We start from the raw sequence: 19,509 nt of genomic DNA on the forward strand, positions 1-19,509 counted from the left end.
ATTATAAACATCACAACCTCCGAATGTTCGTGGTTTTCATCCGGGCTCTGCCCGCTTTCCTTCCAAAATAAGGCTGGCCGCCGTTTTACAGTGAAATATTCTTGAGTACTGCGTAAAACACCAATGAAATGAATGAATAAATATAAGTAGCAGAGCGATGTAATATGAATAAAAGGTGAGCAATCACTGACGTAAGGTAAAGTAGGCTTCGTCACGCGGTATTACTTTCATCCTGTTGTGTAGTTCCCACTGGGCGCTTGCGCGCTGGGCTCTTTCTGTTTTCCAATTCAGACTGTTGTTGTAGACCGACAAATAGGCATTTTACTCTACACATCTGACGTGTCCAGTTCTTTCTGTGGTTAGGTTTACCAAAAGTGTCGCCGCAGAATAGCCTAAAAACACAGCGTGATGTAAGAGAGAAATGAAATCCGTTTTATTCAAATTACGCGGCTTTGAATAAGTTTATAGCTTGCATCACAATGGCAGAGGCGGCTATTGGGGGGTTATACGGGTTCACTGATTGGCTGGTCCAGAATTTCAGATCTTTGCCCAGTATCCGCACCGTGACTTCCACCTTCTTGTAAGCAAGGCTTCCTTGGTCAAAACTGTTGCCATCTACGTTAACCTGTGTCAATAAACATGAGATTGAGATCCTATTTCTTTTCTTTCTCAGCTGACCTAAATGGATGGAAATTTAAAATCGCTCCTTTGATGAATTTAACGAAAAGTCAGCCAAACAAATGCTAAATAGGCCTAATTCATATAGGGCTGACCCCATTAAAACAACAACAACACTAGATCATAGGTATATATGAACCCATAAAGTATTCCACAGGGAGTTTAAAAAACATAACGTGTGTGATGCTACACAACCGAAATATCGCAGTTCACTATAAGCAAAATCCCGCGCATGGAGATAATTGAAAGTGCTTCCATGTTATCAATTTTAACCAACCAGGAGCGAGTTATTTCTATAACACGGGAACGCAACTATTTCCTCTTACGTCATCCGAGCCCTGTTTTGCCTTCAACCATACATGCGTTTTGCCTTTAACGATATCTGGTGTTGACGGTTGCTCCAGCATGGGCCATCGCAATTCCTGATTTAAAGATGTTTTTTTTTTTAAATTTAAAACGCACGTCAGAAAAGGTGTATGAGGTCGTCCATGTCTATTTACATCCCTCTTACTAAAAAAACTCAGGATATGTTACTTGTTATCTTTTCTTTTAATCCGTGTTTCCTTGTTTATATCCGTAGCGGGGTGTATCGATTGGTGAGGCAATAACACTATTGCTTACACTGATTATTTTGTATGTCCATTCCGTCACCTTCGCCAGCCATAACTGAGACTCGTAACTTGCCTTGTAGTTGTCGTAGGCCGCCTTGAAACCTGGGCAGTCTGTAATATATAACATATACCAAGTGGTATGAAAAACAGCGTGCACAGAGGGTAAAACCAGAGCAGAGACGACAGTGTGATAACTGGCACATGGTCACACGTAACCGGTGAAATATGGCTACAGCACAGAGAAAAAAACCTGAGCAGTGACAACAGTGTGATAACTGGCAAATGGTCACACGTAACCGGTGAAATACGGCTACAGCATACAAAGTATAGGTTACACTTAACCACTGAAATCCGAACTCTTCAGAATTCACCTCAGTTAGGCTTTGAATCTGTCACTGTAAATGCTCAAATAGTAGACGTTTACACGCCCCATTTACTCCCGTTAGGATTTTCTTTTAACTGTTCATGTAAATGTATAAATAGTAGCAATTTACACGCCCCTAGTACCATATAATTTAAGCAGAATTAGATTTTAAAAAATGCAGTGATTTTAACATAACTGGTGTCGAATTACTCCATTGGAAGTACTACATCTCACGAACTGCTTATCTGAAACCAAACTGGGAAAAAGTCTGTTCTGAAAAAGAGATAGAGGGATGAGTTTGTAGAGTATGTACACAGTGTATGTATAACAACTTCAACTCACGTGGTATGGCTGGCTAAATCATACGCTGTAGACCTCAAGAAACGTTTCATCTTTCGTCTATTCTCAGAAACGTGTGTGCTCAGGGGTACAAATTATAGTTTGGATCTTTTGGAATTTTTGTTTCAAAGCGAACAAAACAGTAACATGAAGCATATTTTACATATTATGATGAAGAAAAGGTTGAACTGTCTATGTTCACGTGAGCTCGTTACTTACACTGAAAATAAAAGGCAATGCACTACAGTAGCGCATCCACCAGGAAACGATGGCTATTTTCCTGCCCTCAGCTTTAAAGGAGAAGAAAACTTAAAACAGTGACACTATAAATTGAAGAGAGCGCATTTTTTTTCTATCTGGTGGTGCCTGCTGAATAAGTTTGCCATTTTTCCTCGCCATACACGTAAAGCTTGAAAACGGCAAAGCTGGCATAAATCGCTGAGTCCATGGCGTCCTCCATCTTTAACACCCTGTAATTAGCGCGGGGTGTGCGTTGCCTCTCAGCCAGTAAGAGTCGTTCAAACTGCCGGTTTGTTCGTATAAACTTGGAACCTATATCCAACATTCCGGTTTCGCGATGGTCAAGCGGAAAACGAACTGTACTATTCGCTACCTTTTGGGAAAAAAAGTTCTAAAAGAAAAATACGAACTGCACTTTAAGTTTTATTCTCACCTTGGTCTGGATTCAGTGTACAGTCTGCGCATGTGTTGAAGTAATAGTTACATCCATCACCGTCTTTAATTGCGTCACATCCGGGTTCTGAGGCCCGGCGACCAAAGCCACGCCTTCTGCCTGCATGTGCATGTATGTCATTTGTTTTAAAGCAGAGATGGTACAGTCGTATGGCTCGAATGAGTCGTTTCCCATCATTAATATTAATTTAAGAGATAAACTTTGCATAAACTACCCAGTAAACAGGATTTTTCAAATATAAAGCCTTACACTTCGTGATACCCTTTAGGCGAATTTATAATTAAAACCTACCGGTACCATAGCGTATAGGACAAAACCTATCATAGCGTATAGGACAAAACCTATCATAGCGTATAGGACAAAACCCACCATAGCGTATAGGACAAAACCTATCATAGCGTATAGGACAAAACCCACCATAGCGTATAGGACAAAACCTATCATAGCGTATAGGACAAAACCTATCATAGCGTATAGGATAAATGGGAAAATAGTTCCATCCCGTGATTTTTAAAATTTATGTTCAATGCTGAAATGTCAAACAAGATATATTTGTGAAGATTAACACAGTCTTATAGGTTTCTTGGGGGCGTCTGTGGCCGCAGAGGTCAGAACGCCAGGAAGGCGTTCCTCTCCGGCCGTACGTGGGAGGGTCAGGCAGCAACCTGCGCGTGGCCGTAGGTTTTCCCTTGGCCCTGGCCGGTTTCCTCCCATAGTGATGCTGGCCGCCCTCGAAAAAGTATTCTTGAGTACTGCATAAAACATCAATCAAATAAATATTTTTTTTTATTTATTTGATTGGTGTTTTACGCCGTAATTAAGAATATTTCAATCATACGACGGCGGCCAGCATTCAGGTGGGAGGAAACCGGCCAGGGCCAAGGGAAAACCCACGGCCACGCGCAGGTTGCTGCCAGACCTTCACACTTAAATAAATAAATAAATAAATAAATATTGGTTTCTTACGACAGAAATTTTACCTTTACAAAGACTTTCCGTTTATAATAAAATATCTTATACCGTACTAATTATACGTGATAGAACTGGACTGGGGCGTTTTAATAGATCTATAAAAACATTTGAAAAACAATCTTTATATTCTTACGTCCAAAAATGTGATGAAATTCGTGAGACAGGTGATGGATGCCTTTCCCGATTTCATCCCCGACATGACTGAGACCATTGCCGATCTCTTTCCCTAAGTGCTCGACGCCGTGACCTATTTCTTCTCCAACGTGCACGAGGCCGTGACCTATTTCTTTTCCGACGTGTTCGGCGCCGTGACCAATTTCCTCTCCGACGTGACCGATGCCTTTTCCGACGTCAACAACGCCTTTCACAACCGTCTTGCCGACGTCACCAACACCCTTTCCAATCGTTTTGCCGATGTCTCCGACGATATTTTTCACTGGCCCTTTGATGAAGTCTTTAATTTCCTCCCCGACATTGACGACCGCTTTGCCCATTTCATTAACCAAAAAAGTGCCGGTGAGAACCTTGGTGAGGTCCTTCGTCAAAAACTTAACCCCCTTGGATAATATGGCTTCCCATTCCGACGGCTTGCAGACTTTTTCTCCTCTGAATATAAGGCATTTGTTAATTTAATTCTGAAAACACCAAATTTGGATTATTTTCGGTAAACATTTTCGAACATGTTTTACTTGTATTTATTTATTTGATAGGTGTTTGACTCCGTACTCAATGATGTTTCACTTATACGACACCGGCCAGTATGATGGTGGGAGGAAACAGAGCAGAGCCGGGGGGAAACCCACGACCATTCTCAGGTTGCTGAAAGACCTTCCCACGTACAGCCAGATGAGAAGCCAGCAGAAGGTCGACTTGAGCTCAAGCGACCGCATTGTTGAGAGACTCCCGGGTCATTGCGCCGCGTTGTCGGCCACGAAGTTCCCAGTTTTAGCCTAACTGTAATCTTTGAACAGATATATGGTTGTGCTGTCGTTTGTTACCAGAACAAAGACCTGTACCTCCAAACATGTTGTAATTAAAAATTGATGACCATTATTACCACCATTATTTAATATGTACTTTTATTGTATCTGAATTTTTTCCATGGATTGATTGCATCAAAGAGGAAATCAGTAGACCTTCATCACCTTTATCGATCTGAAGCCTTCATTTTGGGGTTGGCGAGTTTTCTATGAAGGTCGGACACTTACATTTGCGTAAATGACTGGCTAGTCATCCAAAATTTGTTGATGAATACATGCGTTCCTTACACAATCTATCCAAAATCAATCAATCAATCAATCAATCACAGGAAGAACATTTGTCCGTGTAGAAGGAGTTTGGACACAGGCGTAACATCTGTCCGTCTTACCTCTGTTTACAGGACGTTCCAACACAGGAGTAACATCTGTTTATCTTACCTCTGGTTACTGGACGCTCCGACATAGAAGTAACATCTGTCCATCTTACCTCTGGTTACAGGCCTCGGGTGACGTCATAATTATTCAAAACCCAGTGGCATGCTGGATATTAGGCGGAGTTCAGTATGTTTTGACAGAAGGCGACACCAGTTACCTAAACTACTAACGATTTTACTGTAAACCCTGTTCCTGACACTGCCATATTTGAAATTGTTTACACGTTTTAATATAATATAGCCTTAATAAAGGAATTTTATTTCATCCCTTGTAGTATATGATGTCACGGAAGTATGGTTTTAAAGCTGGATGTAAGGAAAATTTATTATACGAAACAATGTAGTCTGTTTACTGAGGGTGTATTGTTGGCTGTGTTACTGCGTGGAGTTTTTGTACCACGCCCGCTCCCACAGGAGTAACATCTGTTCGTCTTACCTCTGCCTACAGGACGTTTCGACACAGGAGTAACATTTGTCCGTCTTACCTCTGCCTACACGGAGTTTGGACACAGGAGTAACATCTATCCTTCTTACCTCTGCCTACACGGAGTTTGGACACAGGAGTAACATCTATCCTTCTTACCTCTGCCTACACGGAGTTTGGACACAGGAGTAACATCTGTTCGTCTTACCTCTGCCTACAGGACGGTTCGACACAGGAGTAACATCTGTTCGTCTTACCTCTGCCTACAGGACGTTTCGACACAGGAGTAACATTTGTCCGTCTTGCCTCTGCCTACACGGAGTTTGGACACAGGAGTAACATCTATCCTTCTTACCTCTGCCTACACGGAGTTTGGACACAGGAGTAACATCTATCCTTCTTACCTCTGCCTACACGGAGTTTGGACACAGGAGTAACATCTATCCTTCTTACCTCTGCCTACACGGAGTTTGGACACAGGAGTAACATCTATCCTTCTTACCTCTGCCTACACGGAGTTTGGACACAGGAGTAACATCTATCCTTCTTACCTCTGCCTACACGGAGTTTGGACACAGGAGTAACATCTATCCGTCTTACCTCTGCCTACACGGAGTTTGGACACAGGAGTAACATCTATCCGTCTTACCTCTGCCTACAGGACGGTTCGACACAGGAGTAACATTTGTCCGTCTTACCTCTGCCTACACGGACTTTGGACACAGGAGTAACATCTGTTCGTCTTACCTCTGCCTACAGGACGTTTCGACACAGGAGTAACATTTGTCCGTCTTGCCCTGGAGGAGACTGTTACAAGTTGTGTTGACTGTTTTAAACGCCTCCACGGCTTCGGAGTAGGCATTTTGTACCTTTTTGACCTCGGCGGTCAGCCGATCGGAGCCGTAGTCAGCTAGTTCTGTGCCCAGGAAAGGGAATACATTATGAGAATGGAACAGTCAGTAAGTATTAACATACATTTTTTTGTTTATTGGTGTTTTACGCCGTCCTCAGGAACATTTTCACTTACACAACAGCGGCGAGCACTGTGGTGGTAGAAAATTGGGAAGAGCCCATGGGGAACCGACGACCTGGTTGCTGCAGACCTTCCCACGTACGGTCAGAGAGGAAGCCAGCATTATATTAACATACAAAATTTTCCTCAAGACTTATGCAGCAAAGATAATGCTATTAATATTTGTTTTGACAGTTTTAATTTTTTCATTTGCCGTATACGTTATTGGTGATGTTGATAAATCGCAGACGACTAGAAGTTGACCAGTAAGGTGGCGTGGTGGAATCCAAGCCTAATGCGACTGCGTCTCCAAACTATGCAGCCTGTCATATACCTTTTATTTCATTTATTTTTCTTTCATTTGATTTACGTTTATGTTTTCTCTTATGACTGCGGTCGGGTTATTGAAATGAGAACAGCTGCGTGACAACAGTAAATCACCTCCGTTTGACAGGTATACCACACAAATCTCCTCACCTAGCTGTGTGACAACAGTAAAGTACCTCCCTTTGACAGGTATACCACACAAATCTCCTCACCTAGCTGCGTGACAACAGTAAAGTACCTCCCTTTGACAGGTATACCACACAAATCTCCTCACATAGTTGCGTGACAACTCCTTTGACAGGTATACCACACAAATCTCCTCACGTAGCTGCGTGACAGCAGTAAAGTACCTCCCTTTGACAGGTATACCACATAAATTTCCTCACGTGCTGCGTGACAACGGTAAAGTACCTCCCTTTGACAGGTATATCACACAAATCTCCTCACATAGCTGCGTGACAACAATAAAGTACCTCCCTTTGACAGGTATACCACATAAATCTCCTCACATAGCTGCGTGACAACGGTAAAGTACCTCCCTTTGACAGGTATACCACATAAATCTCCTCACGTAGCTGCGTGACAACAACAAAGTACCTCCCTTTGACAGGTATACCACATAAATCTCCTCACATACCTGCGTGACAACGGTAAAGTACCTCCCTTTGACAGGTATACCACATAAACCACCTTACATAGCTACATGACAGCAGTTAAGTACCTCCCTTTGAGAGGAATGCCACACAAATCTGCTCACATAGCTGCGTGACAAAAGTAAAGTACCTCAATCTGACAGGTATACCACACAAATCTGCTCACATAGCTGCGTGACAAAAGTAAAGTACCTCAATCTGACAGGTATACCATACAAATCTCCTCACATAGCTGCGTGACAACAGTAAAGTACCTCAATCTGACAGGTATACCACACAAATCTCCTCACATAGCTGCGTGACAACAGTAAAGTACCTCAATCTGACAGGTATACCACACAAATCTCCTCACATAGCTGCGTGACAACAGTAAAGTACCTCAATCTGACAGGTATACCACACAAATCTCCTCACATAGCGGCGTGACAACAGTAAAGTACCTCAATCTGACAGGTATACCACACAAATCTCCTCATATAAAGCCGCAGCCCAACCAGTGAAAGCAGTAGAGTAATCTACAAATTAGAATGAATTGGGGATGACATTACGCTTGATGTCAGGAGTAACATCTGTCCAGCTTACCTCTGTTTGTGTTTCAGGATAGATACGTACGTTGTAAGAGTGCTGCCGGGACCGGCATCATTTGCTGAGAGAACGAAGGACCCGGATGTAGCGAACAGGTAACAAGGAACAAGGTGATACTGGCCGAAAAGCTTCTCATGGTTGTACTCTCGGTTTTCTACTGTTAACTGTTGGATGTTTACGTTAATCCTTTTATAACTGCTTAATGTGTGCTGAGAAAATCGACAGGTGTGGCCGTCTTTTGTCAAAACTAGACACAGTTCATCCTAAACCGGATACAAGCCTGTTTCTTTATCTGCCTTTGTGTTAACCCGTAAAAACAGATCCTGTCAAACTGACCTGGACCTCCCCCATGTAAGATACAAAAGGAACAAAACAAAATTCATTTAAACATTAACCAGTATTACCTCACATACAATATTTCCAAACGATCACTTGGTCCGTCTGTCACTTGGTCTGCTTGTCTGTGTGCTTGTCTGTCTATCCGTTCATCTGTACGTCTGTCTGTCCGTCCGTCTGTCACTTACTCTGGCCGTGTGTCTGCCTGTCTGCCTGTTTGTCTGTCACTTGGTGTGTCAATCAGTCAATCTGTCCTTCCGTCCGTTTGCTTATCTGTGTCTGTCTATCTGTCGGTCTGTCTGTCTGTTTGTTTCTCAGTGTCTGTCGGTCTATCTGGCGTTTGGTCTTTCTGTCAAAAGTTCTGTCTGTTGATCTGTCTGTCTGTCTATGTGTAATTTGGTGTGTTTATCTGTTTATTTGTCTGTCGGTCGGTCGACCCGTCCTTTGCATGTCTATCTTTTGGCCTGTCTGTTTGGCATTTGGTCTGTCATATGGTTTGTTTGCCGCCTGTCCGCCGATACGCCTGTCTGTCTGTCTGTCGGTCGGTCGGTCGGTACATTGTGATACATAGGCTGCCCCAGTGTCTGATCCCAACAAACTGGAGGCCTTATCAGACAGATTAAAAACTGTTTGGAAAAAACCCCGATACACTAGGGCAAGGAGTCCGTTTGAGGTGGAATCTCGCCCAGGTGGAAGAGAAAAAAAGTGCAATAAGGTCTAAGCCGGTTAATTAAGGGTCTTCCGACCTGAGCCCATCGGTCTGGACAAGACGAAAGTTTGTGCAACTTTGGGAAATAGACGTCCACTAAGAGACTAACCCACAAACCACGTGAGACACAGGAAGTCCCTGGAAAGCTCATTTATCTGTCTAAGTACTAATTATTCACGGTTTCTTTTGGATATTTATAATGCCACAAGAGCATACATGGCTAGTAAAATTCGCCCACATCTGAGTACCTAGTTATGTATGAAATATATCATTAGAAAACAATATCATATTGCACGTTATTTGTATTCGTTTTTTTTTTTCAGTTTAAGCTGTGTAAAAAGGTTACTGTACTAACAAGATGAAGTCATGGTGAGGAATCGTCCACCTAACAAAGACATATACTGCTTTTGAATATTTCTGCATATTATAGCCTAGTGCAAAGCTAAGAAAAACTCATTTATTTATTTCATTTTAAAATTGAACTGCATGCAGTTTTACGGCTTCCAAGTGAGTACAAGTCTGTAACAGACTGAACGAGTGCTTTGGGTTTAACGTCGTATTTCTCAATTTTGCAGTCACATAACGACGAAGGAGTCCTTAGAGAGCATGTAATGTGGCTCCTTGTTGCAGGACAGATTTCCACCGCTCTTTCACCTAGTGCTGCTTCACTGAGGCGACTTACGAAGGTAAGTAAGCTGCCCCACTCGAGCCATTATACTGATACGGGTCAACCAGTCGTTACACTTCCACTTAATGATGAACGCCAAGCGAGGAAGCAACAATTTTCTCTTTTAAGGCCTTAGGTGTGACCCAACCCAGGATTTACCCTGGATATACCGCCCCAAAAGCGGACGCTCTACCAACCGAGCCATCGCCGCCGGTATCTGCTTAAGAACAAATCTGTGTCAGATCATGAAAATTTAACAGTCGTGAGACAATACAGTGGTACTGGTATGTTAAGACAGGCAGACTTACATAACTGCTGCCTGTTTGATCATATTTGATGGAGCTCTTACTAGTATATTCCTCCCACTGACTGTTATATAGGAAGAGTTACTAGAGTATAACTATCGCCATTACAATATTACGTCTTGCAACATTAGATGATTACTGTGCAGCAGTGTAGAAATGTAAATTAATTTCTGTTTGACCTCAGTACGGACTTATGTGCATCAAGCACTGTACAGAACTCAAAAGAAATCAGCTGTTATGTTGATTTTTAGAATGTTTTATGTTTTGAAATTATTAGAAGGGATATACCAGCTGAAAGGTCTTTACTGTCACTGTTTCATGGTTTGCATTGTAGCCGTGTTTGCGGCAGAAGTTTCATTTTACATAGGGAACGTTAAAATATTTAAAAATCAAGGCATTAAACTATATATACACATATAGGCCGATGTGTTTTATACGTAAACATAGCGTCAGTAGCACAGGAATAGGAGTTCAGACTGGAGGCCTAATTATCACATGCGACATGCGAATGGTCGTGGGTTTCCTACCCGGTATCCTTCCACCATAATGCTGGCTACCGTTGTGTAAGTGAAATATTCTTGAGTTCGGCGTAAATCACCAATCAAATAAATAAATAAGATAAATAATTAGCACATAAACAACGACATTTAGATGCAATTTATTTATCCAAAATTTTATAATACAAAGCTTAAAACCGATAAGGGAGAAGCCCATCTTGAACACATACATAGCAGAATAATGCTTAGACAAAGAGCAGAGCGGTGTGATGTGAACTAATCGGAAATAATCACTGTCGTCCGGCAAAGTAGACAAAGTCGAGAGACCCGGGTTCAAACCCGGGTCGGTTCATAACAAAGACTTTAAAATGGTACTTGTTACTGGCTCGCTTGGCGCTCAGTACTGAGATGTTAGAGCAAGAAAACAGGACTGGCTGGTCCGGTGTCAGTATGATGTGACTGGGAGGGGTGTCATGTCTAGTGTCTTTGGCATGATACTTCAGTGGCGGCAGCACTTTGGAGACATGGACGCCCTGCAGCAAGAAGACAAAGTACACACACGTAATGTCTCCTTGTCGTCATATGACTGAAAAATGGTTCAGTACAACGTAAAACCCCAAGCATTCATTCATTCATTCATCGGAACAAAGTAGACCAAGCCTTCAGTAGTGAAACACATCACCAACATTCTAGTAATACGTAGGCCTAAGGCTGGTTACATGAGGCTAGTCTGCCGTGAAGGCGTCGGTTGTTTATGAGGCGTGGATTGGGGGCGCTCGTGTTCGCGACGAAGTCTTTGTACTTTGTGTTTTTGAGGTAAATGTGCCCAAGTTTTAAACCGTGGACGTGTGATAAAGTGGTGTCGCCCTTAGACAGTGAGCAATTTGGGGGCAATTTATGTAATTCCTGACACGAGGAAGGGAAGGTCAGCGACGGGTAGCTAATGTAGGTTGTAGTAAAGTTTAAGTTTATCTCATCTTGATCGTCATGTTGTTTCTCCCCCCTCCTACCGCCAGCTCCCCCCTACCGCCAGCTCCCCCCTACCGCCAGCTCCCCCCTCCTACCGCCAGCTCCCCCGCCTACCGCCAGCTCCCCCCGCCTACCGCCAGCTCCCCCGCCTACCGCCAGTTCCTCCCACCTACCGCCAGCTCCCCCCGCCTACCGCCAGCTCCCCCTACCGCCAGCTCCCCCGCCTACCGCCAGCTCCCCCCGCCTACCGCCAGCTCCCCCCGCCTACCGCCAGCTCCTCCCACCTACCGCCAGCTCCCCCCGCCTACCGCCAGCTCCCCCCTACCGCCAGCTCCCCCGCCTACCGCCAGCTCCCCCCGCCTACCGCCAGCTCCCCCCGACTTCCGTCAGCTCCCCTCTCCTACCGCCAGCTCAACCCGCCTACAGCCACCTCCCCCCCTACCGCCAGCTCCCCCGCCTACAGCCAGCTCCCACAGATCTACCGTCAGCTCCCCTCTCCTACCGACAATTCCCCCCGCCCACCGCCAGCTCCGCAAGAGCACAACAATGATGCGTGATAAAGAGAACATGTTTCATTCGTTCGAAGAATTAATGGCCCAGTATACGCGAACTCAATCGCATGTAAAGGAAACACAGAATAAATCAGTGCAATGCTTTATATATCCACCAGAAGTAAAATGTGTTTTATTAGAATTACACGGCTTTGAATAAGTTCCAAGCTTGCATAGCAAGGACAGGCGCAGCTGTTTCGGAATCGTTCGGGTTCACTGGTTGGCTGGCCCAGAACTTTAGGCTTTTACCCAAGATGACCACTGTGGCTTCCACCTTCTTGAAACCCATGGATACCGGATCAAAACTGGTGCGATCTACGTTAACCTGTGAAAATGTACAAATGATAATTTTGTTTTCGTTTTTTTTTTCTTTCTTAGTAAAAGTATGAAAATTGAAATCGAGTCTCTGGTAGATTTAACTATCAATCCAAACGTAAGACACAAAGAAATGCTGTAGGTCTATATATAAAATAAATGTGATCATTGAATAGAACGCTATATATTCTAAATATATTGTGCTAATATAGCTTGTCTAATGAATATGTATTTATTTATTTTATTGGCGTTTTACGCCGTACTCAAGAATATTTCACTGGTACGACCGCGGCCAACATTATGGTGGGAGGAAACCCGGCAGAGCTCGGGGGAAACCAACGACCATCTGCAATTTGCTGCAGACCCTTCCACGTATGGCCAGAGAGGGAATTTGATGAAAGGTACGCCATATCCTTAACATAACTTCTTAATTTAACTTAATATGATTACTTAATAGACGGTTATGTTCTTGTTTATATCCGCGGAGCGTTTCATCGATTGGTAAGACAATCGACAACATAAGACAAATGTAAGACAATATAGTACGATTCCTTACACTGATGACTTTGTAAGTCCAATCCTGGACGTTCTCCAGTAACAGCTGTGTCTCGTAACTTGCTCTGTAGTTGTCGGCGGCCGCCTTGAAACCAGGGCAGTCTGTAATACACAATATATGGAAAGCCATACAAAAGACTTACAGCATGCATACAGGCTAACACCACAGAAGCGACGACAGTGTGACAGCTGACAAATGGTCACATCTTACCAGTGAAATCCGAACTCTTCAGAATTCATCTCAGTTAGACTTTGATTCTGTCATTGTAAATGCTCAAATAGTAGACTCTTACACGCCCCTAGCGCTATGCCTTAAGCAGGATTAATTTAAAAAAAAATGCTTTGATGTTAAACGCGATTTACTTTATTTGTTCATTTATTTGATTGGCAAAAACTTAGTGACTCAGGGGTGCACATTACAGTTTGTTTCCTTTGGAGTTCTCGTTTAAAGGAATACAAAACACTAACGTGAAATATATGTCACACATGATGGTGGAGATTCAAAATAGGTGGGAATGTCTGTACTCATACGCGTAGCCACAAGGAAATATAGGGGAGCGTCTGTACTCATACACGTAGTCATAAGGAAATGTAGGGTAGCGTCTGTACTCATACACGTAGTCACAGAAAAATATGGGGGAATGTCTGTACTCATACACTTGGTCACAAGGAAAATATGGGGAATGTATGTACTCATACACGTCGTCACAAGGAAAATATGGGGGAATGTCTGTACTCATACACGTCGTCACAAGGAAAATATGGGGGAATGTCTGTACTTATACACGTAGTCACAGAAAAATATGGGGAATGTCTGTACTCATACACTTCGTCACAAGGGAAATATGGGGGAATGTCTGTACTCATACACGTCGTCACAAGGAAAATATGGGGGAATGTCTGTACTTATACACGTCGTCACAGAAAAATATGGGGGAATGTCTGTACTCATACACGCAGTCACAAGGAAATATAGGGGAATGTCTGTACTCATACACGTAGTCACAGAAAAATATGGGGGAATGTCTGTACTCATACACGTCGTCACAAGGAAAATATGGGGGAATGTCTGTACTCATACACGTAGTCATAAGGAAATATGGGGGAATGTCTGTACTCATACACGTCGTCACAGAAAAATATGGGGGAATGTCTGTACTCATACACTTCGTCACAAGGAAAATATGGGGGAATGTCTGTACTCATACACGTCGTCACAAGGAAAATATGGGGGAATGTCTGTACTTATACACGTCGTCACAGAAAAATATGGGGGAATGTCTGTACTCATACACGTAGTCACAAGGAAATATGGGTGAATGTCTGTACTCATACACGTAGTCACAAGGAAAATATGGGGGAATGTCTGTACTCATACACGTCGTCACAAGGAAAATATGGGGAATGTCTGTACTCATACACGTAGTCATCAGGAAATATAGGGGAATGTCTGTACTCATACACGTAGTCACAAGGAGAATATGGGGGAATGTCTGTACTCATACACGTCGTCACAAGGAAAATATGGGGGAATGTCTGTACTTATACACGTCGTCACAGAAAAATATGGGGGAATGTCTGTACTCATACACGTAGTCACAAGGAAATATAGGGGAATGTCTGTACTCATACACGTCGTCACAGAAAAATATGGGGGAATGGTCTGTACTCATACACGTAGTCACAAGGAAAATATGGGGGAATGTCTGTACTCATACACGTAGTCATAAGTAAATATAGGGGAATGTCTGTACTCATACACGTCGTCACAAGGAAATATGGGGAATGTCTGTACTCATACACTTGGTCACAAGGAAAATATGGGGAATGTCTGTACTCATACACGTCGTCACAAGGAAAATATGGGGAATGTCTGTACTTATACACGTCGTCACAGAAAAATATGGGGGAATGTCTGTACTCATACACGTAGTCACAAGGAAATATAGGGGAATGTCTGTACTCATACACGTAGTCACAGAAAAATATGGGGGAAAGTCTGTACTCATACACGTCGTCACAAGGAAAATATGGGGAATGTCTGTACTCATACACGTCGTCACAAGGAAAATATGGGGGAATGTCTGTACTTATACACGTCGTCACAGAAAAATATGGGGGAATGTCTGTACTCATACACGTAGTCATAAGGAAATATAGGGAATGTCTGTACTCATACACGTAGTCACAAGGAGAATATGGGGGAATGTCTGCACTCATACACATAGTCACAAGGAAAATATGGGTGAATGTCTGTACTCATACACATAGTCACAAGGAAAATATAGGGGAATGTCTGTACTCATACACATAGTCACAAGGAAAATGTGGGGGAATGTCTGCACTCATACACTTAGCCACAAGGAAAATATGAGGGAATGTCTGCACTCATACACGTCGTCACAAGGAAAATATGGGAAATGTCTGTACTCATACACGTAGTCACAAGGAAAATATGGGGGAATGTCTGCACTCATGCACGTAGCCACAAGGAAAATATGAGGGAATGTCTGTACTCATACACGTCGTCACAAGGAAAATATGGGGGAATGTCTGTACTCATACACGTAGTCATAAGGAAAATGTGGGGGAATGTCTGTACTCATACACATAGTCACAAGGAAAATATGACGGAATGAAGCACAATAACAACATACACAACAAGACAACCTTCCTGTGCTTCACGTGTCACTCTTACCTTGATCTGGGTTCAGTGTACAGTCTGCGCATGTGTCGTAGTAATAGTTACATCCGCTACCGTCTTTAATTGCGTCACATCCGGGTTCTGATGCTCGACGACCAAAGCCACGCCTTCTGCCTGCATGCATGTTAATCACTTGATTTTAACCCTGGGTCGAAAATAGTGCGTCATTTTCTCCAGGAACCAGGATAAAATTCAGTATCAAACTCGAAGGAGCGCGCGGAAACTGATAATACTTCCATCGCGAGAGGTCATTTTTTTAAATTTATGTTTAATGTTAAAATAGATAACTAACAAAATCTATTTGTCTGAAACACAGTCCTGTTGTTTCGTTTTTTTCAGCAGAAATTTTACACTTAAAAAAACTTTTGCAGTACAAGAAAATATCTTATTAATACTGTACGAATTATGCGTGCTAGAATTGCACGTTTTAACGGGAGGGGTGTTTTGACAGAACTAAAAAATCTGAAAAACATGTTCCCACACTCACGTCCAAAAATGTGATGAAATTCGATGGATGCCTTTCCCGATTTCATCCCCGACATGACTGAGACCATGGCCGATCTCTTTCCCTACATGCTCAACCCCGTGACCTATTTCCTCTCCAACATGCACAACCCCGTGACCTATTTCCTCTCCGACGTGTACGACGCCGTGACCAATTTCTTTTCCGACGTGTTCGACACCGTGACCTATCTCCTTTCCGACATGTTCGAGGCCGTGACCTATTTCTTTTCCGACATGTTCGAGGCCGTGACCTATTTCCTCTCCGACATGTTCGAGGCCGTGACTTATTTCCTTTCCAACATGTTCGACGCCGTGACCTATTTCCTTTCCCACGTGCTCGATGCCTTTCTCGACGCCTTTCACAACGGTTTTGCCGACGTTTTCAATTCCCTTCCCGACATTGACGACCGCTTTGCCCATTTCATTAACAAAAAAAGTGCCCGTTAGAATACTAAAGAGGTTCTTCGTCAAAAACTTCTCCCCCTTGGATAAGATGGCTTCCCATTCCGACGGCTTGCAGGCTTTTTCTCCTCTGAAAATAAAGCATTGATGAATTTAATTCTGAAAACACCAAATTTGAATAATTTTCGATAAGCGTGTTTGAACATCAAAGGAGATTTAATTGTAATCTTTGAACAGATATATGATTGAACTGTCTTTTATTTACCAGAACAAAAATCGGTTCTTCCCAACATGCTGTGCTTGAAAATTGAGCTAGTAACTACCATTACATACTAGCGATGCTGTTGCCTGCGACTGTTTTATTTCGCGGGGGCCTCCGTGGTTCAGTCGGTTAGCGCGCTAGCGCAGCGTAATGACCCAGGAGCCTCTCACCAATGCGGTCGCTGTGAGTTCAAGTCCAGCTCATGCTGGCTTCCTCTCCGGCCGTACGTGGGAAGGTCTGCCGACAACCTGCGGATGGTCGTGGGTTTCCCCGGGCTCTGCCCGGTTTCCACCCACCATAATGCTGGCCGCCGTCGTATAAGTGAAATATTCTTGAGTACGGCGCAAAACACCAATGAAATAAATAAATAAATATTTTGCGTATTGCACAGTTTTCCTGACAGAAGCCGTGTGCAAAGGAGTTAGACATGAGTATATTCGGGATTTGTACACCTCTTATCTCTCCGGGTTTTTAATAAGTGACAACCGTGAATAGAGAGAGACAGCTTAAATTATTGCCGTCTACCACACAAGACAGATTATAGATTATTCCTTATCCTTTTATACAGAACAACCTGCACCCTTCCTACCTCTTAGGTTCTAGAAATTTTCATATTACTTCGAACTAATTATGTGCTAAGAAATAGCATGCACAAACGTTCACATTTCTGTCTAATTTCTGAATACATATAAATTAACACGTAGAACAGTCCTGTGTCCATCAAGGCCACCCCACTTGATGTATTGGGTAAATATTACCGTGCTAGGAACATGTTATTGATATGAAAAGTAATTAACTGATTTAACACTGACGTATGTCAGAAAATCCCAAAATGTTCGTCTAAGGGTACAAAATCTGTACCTGTTATCTTACCTCTGTTTACAGGACGTTCCGACACAGGAGTAACATCTGTCTGTCTTGGCCTGAAGGAGGCTGTTACAGGTTTGGTTGACAGGTTCAAATGCTGCCTGAGCATCGCTGAAGGTTTTCTGCACCTTTTGGACCTCCGCTGAGATCCAGTTCGTTCCGAAGTCAGCCAGCTCTATGCCCGGGCGGGGGGATAGAATGAAGTCATGAAATATTACATACTACAAGATCTGCCTGAAGATTTTATAAAATATGCAGCCTGTGTGTTGATTTTATTTACTCTGCTAATGCTAATGGGAAAGTTGGGGACCAGAAGTCAGTGTTTTTTCTTTTTGTTCTTACTCACAAATTTCATCTTTTAGTGTACTTGGCTTATGGTTCTATATAAGGGAATGTGTGATCAGGTCCAACCTAACGTAAAACCATTCGAGTTTTTTACTACTATGTCGGAATAGTAGTTCCAACCCTTCAACGGAATATGGTAATGTAAACCAAAGTCACTTAAACCAAGCCGACAACGACGAATGAATGAATAAATACATGGAGTTTAACAAGTTTTCAGTCACGTGACGACGGGAAGTCATTAGGTGTTTATACATATTCCGTGTCTTCTTGTGGCAGTGCGAGTCTATGTCGCCAAAGTAGTGCTGACACTGAGGTACCATGCGGAAGGCTCCAGGCTCACCCCACCCAGTCAAATTATTCTGACACCGAACCAACCATTCTTGTTTTCCTTGCTTTAACCTCTCAGTGGCAGCAACAAGTACCATTTTTAAAGTCTTCCGACTTCGACGAAGACGATGTAGTATAGAAAGAACAGATTGTTTTATCGCAACCTTCAACCAAACAACTTAACTGACAAGCAATAGTAGTGTCACTGATTTTCATTAATTTATATTTCTCTTACTTCATTTCCACTTACGTTTTCTATGATATGACAGCGGCCGAGTTAAACGAGGACAGCGGAGTGCCGGAAAGAAAACTACCGCCCTTCTACAGACATACTAAAGAAATCTCCTTACTTAAAACCGCACCTAAACAATGGAAGGAGAATATTATCTTAAAATTAGCATGAATTGTTGGGGACAATACGCTTGTTTGTTTGTTCAGAACGGATACATACGTTGTAAGATTGATCCCGGGATCGGAATCATTTGCTGGGCGGAGGAAGGACCCGGATGTAGCCAATAGGTGACGAGGAACAAGGCAATACTGGCAGAAAAGACTCCCATGGCTGTATTGTTGATAGGCTCTACTGTTACCGTTGAATGTTTAAGCGGGTCCTTTTACATTGTATAATATGTGCCGAGAAAGTCGACAGGTGTTGTTTTCTATCAAGACTATGTAGACGTCGTATGCCATAAACTCCGTTCACACTGACCTTCACTTGATCATTTCTGACCTCGTGATGGGTAGCTGTTTTCTTTAAATGAATACAGAATCGACGCTGATTGGCCGACAGTGAAGATAGGGTTTCCTGGGTTAAACTTTGCGCCCTTGGTCACGCTTAAATAAATGTACCATGCCTAAAATTCATCTTAATATTATCTAACATGTCAAATATGGAAATGATTGTGGCTTTTAGTGGATGGCAATTAGAAAGGAGTTTTTTGACATTACTACAGGATTACTTAGGATTTACACTATTTGAGTGTATTTTAATCAGCTCTATAAAACTCAAATCCCTGATAGCAACAATGCATAACTGCATGTGGTCGTGTGTGTTTGGTTCAATGTATACATTTCAATTATCGACTGCCGACCTGAACATTTCACGTTTTCGAATCGTATTT

At 42.8% G+C, this 19,509-nt stretch overlaps 2 protein-coding genes across 2 annotated transcripts; both read right to left on the reverse strand.

Annotated features, from left to right (window-relative positions):
* Positions 1 to 366: 366 nt before the first annotated feature.
* LOC135480673 (uncharacterized) lies at positions 367 to 8,236 on the reverse strand. Its single transcript, XM_064760570.1, has 6 exons — positions 8,101 to 8,236; positions 6,244 to 6,412; positions 3,792 to 4,264; positions 2,666 to 2,785; positions 1,300 to 1,400; positions 367 to 625 (listed from the first exon to the last, which is right to left on the reverse strand). The coding sequence occupies exons 1-6, from the start codon at positions 8,207 to 8,209 to the stop codon at positions 443 to 445; spliced, it is 1,155 nt and encodes a 384-aa protein (XP_064616640.1). The 5' UTR covers positions 8,210 to 8,236; the 3' UTR covers positions 367 to 442.
* A 3,987-nt stretch (positions 8,237 to 12,223) lies between these two features.
* Positions 12,224 to 16,223, reverse strand: LOC135480395 (uncharacterized). The gene is made up of 4 exons (XM_064760225.1): positions 16,169 to 16,223; positions 15,676 to 15,795; positions 12,979 to 13,079; positions 12,224 to 12,432 (listed from the first exon to the last, which is right to left on the reverse strand). Exons 1-4 carry the CDS (start codon positions 16,221 to 16,223, stop codon positions 12,250 to 12,252), a joined length of 459 nt encoding a protein of 152 aa, XP_064616295.1. The 3' UTR covers positions 12,224 to 12,249.
* Positions 16,224 to 19,509: the final 3,286 nt, after the last annotated feature.

The sequence above is a fragment of the Liolophura sinensis genome, chromosome 13 (genome assembly GCF_032854445.1).
Source record: "Liolophura sinensis isolate JHLJ2023 chromosome 13, CUHK_Ljap_v2, whole genome shotgun sequence".
NCBI classification, from domain to species: Eukaryota; Metazoa; Mollusca; class Polyplacophora; order Chitonida; family Chitonidae; genus Liolophura; species Liolophura sinensis.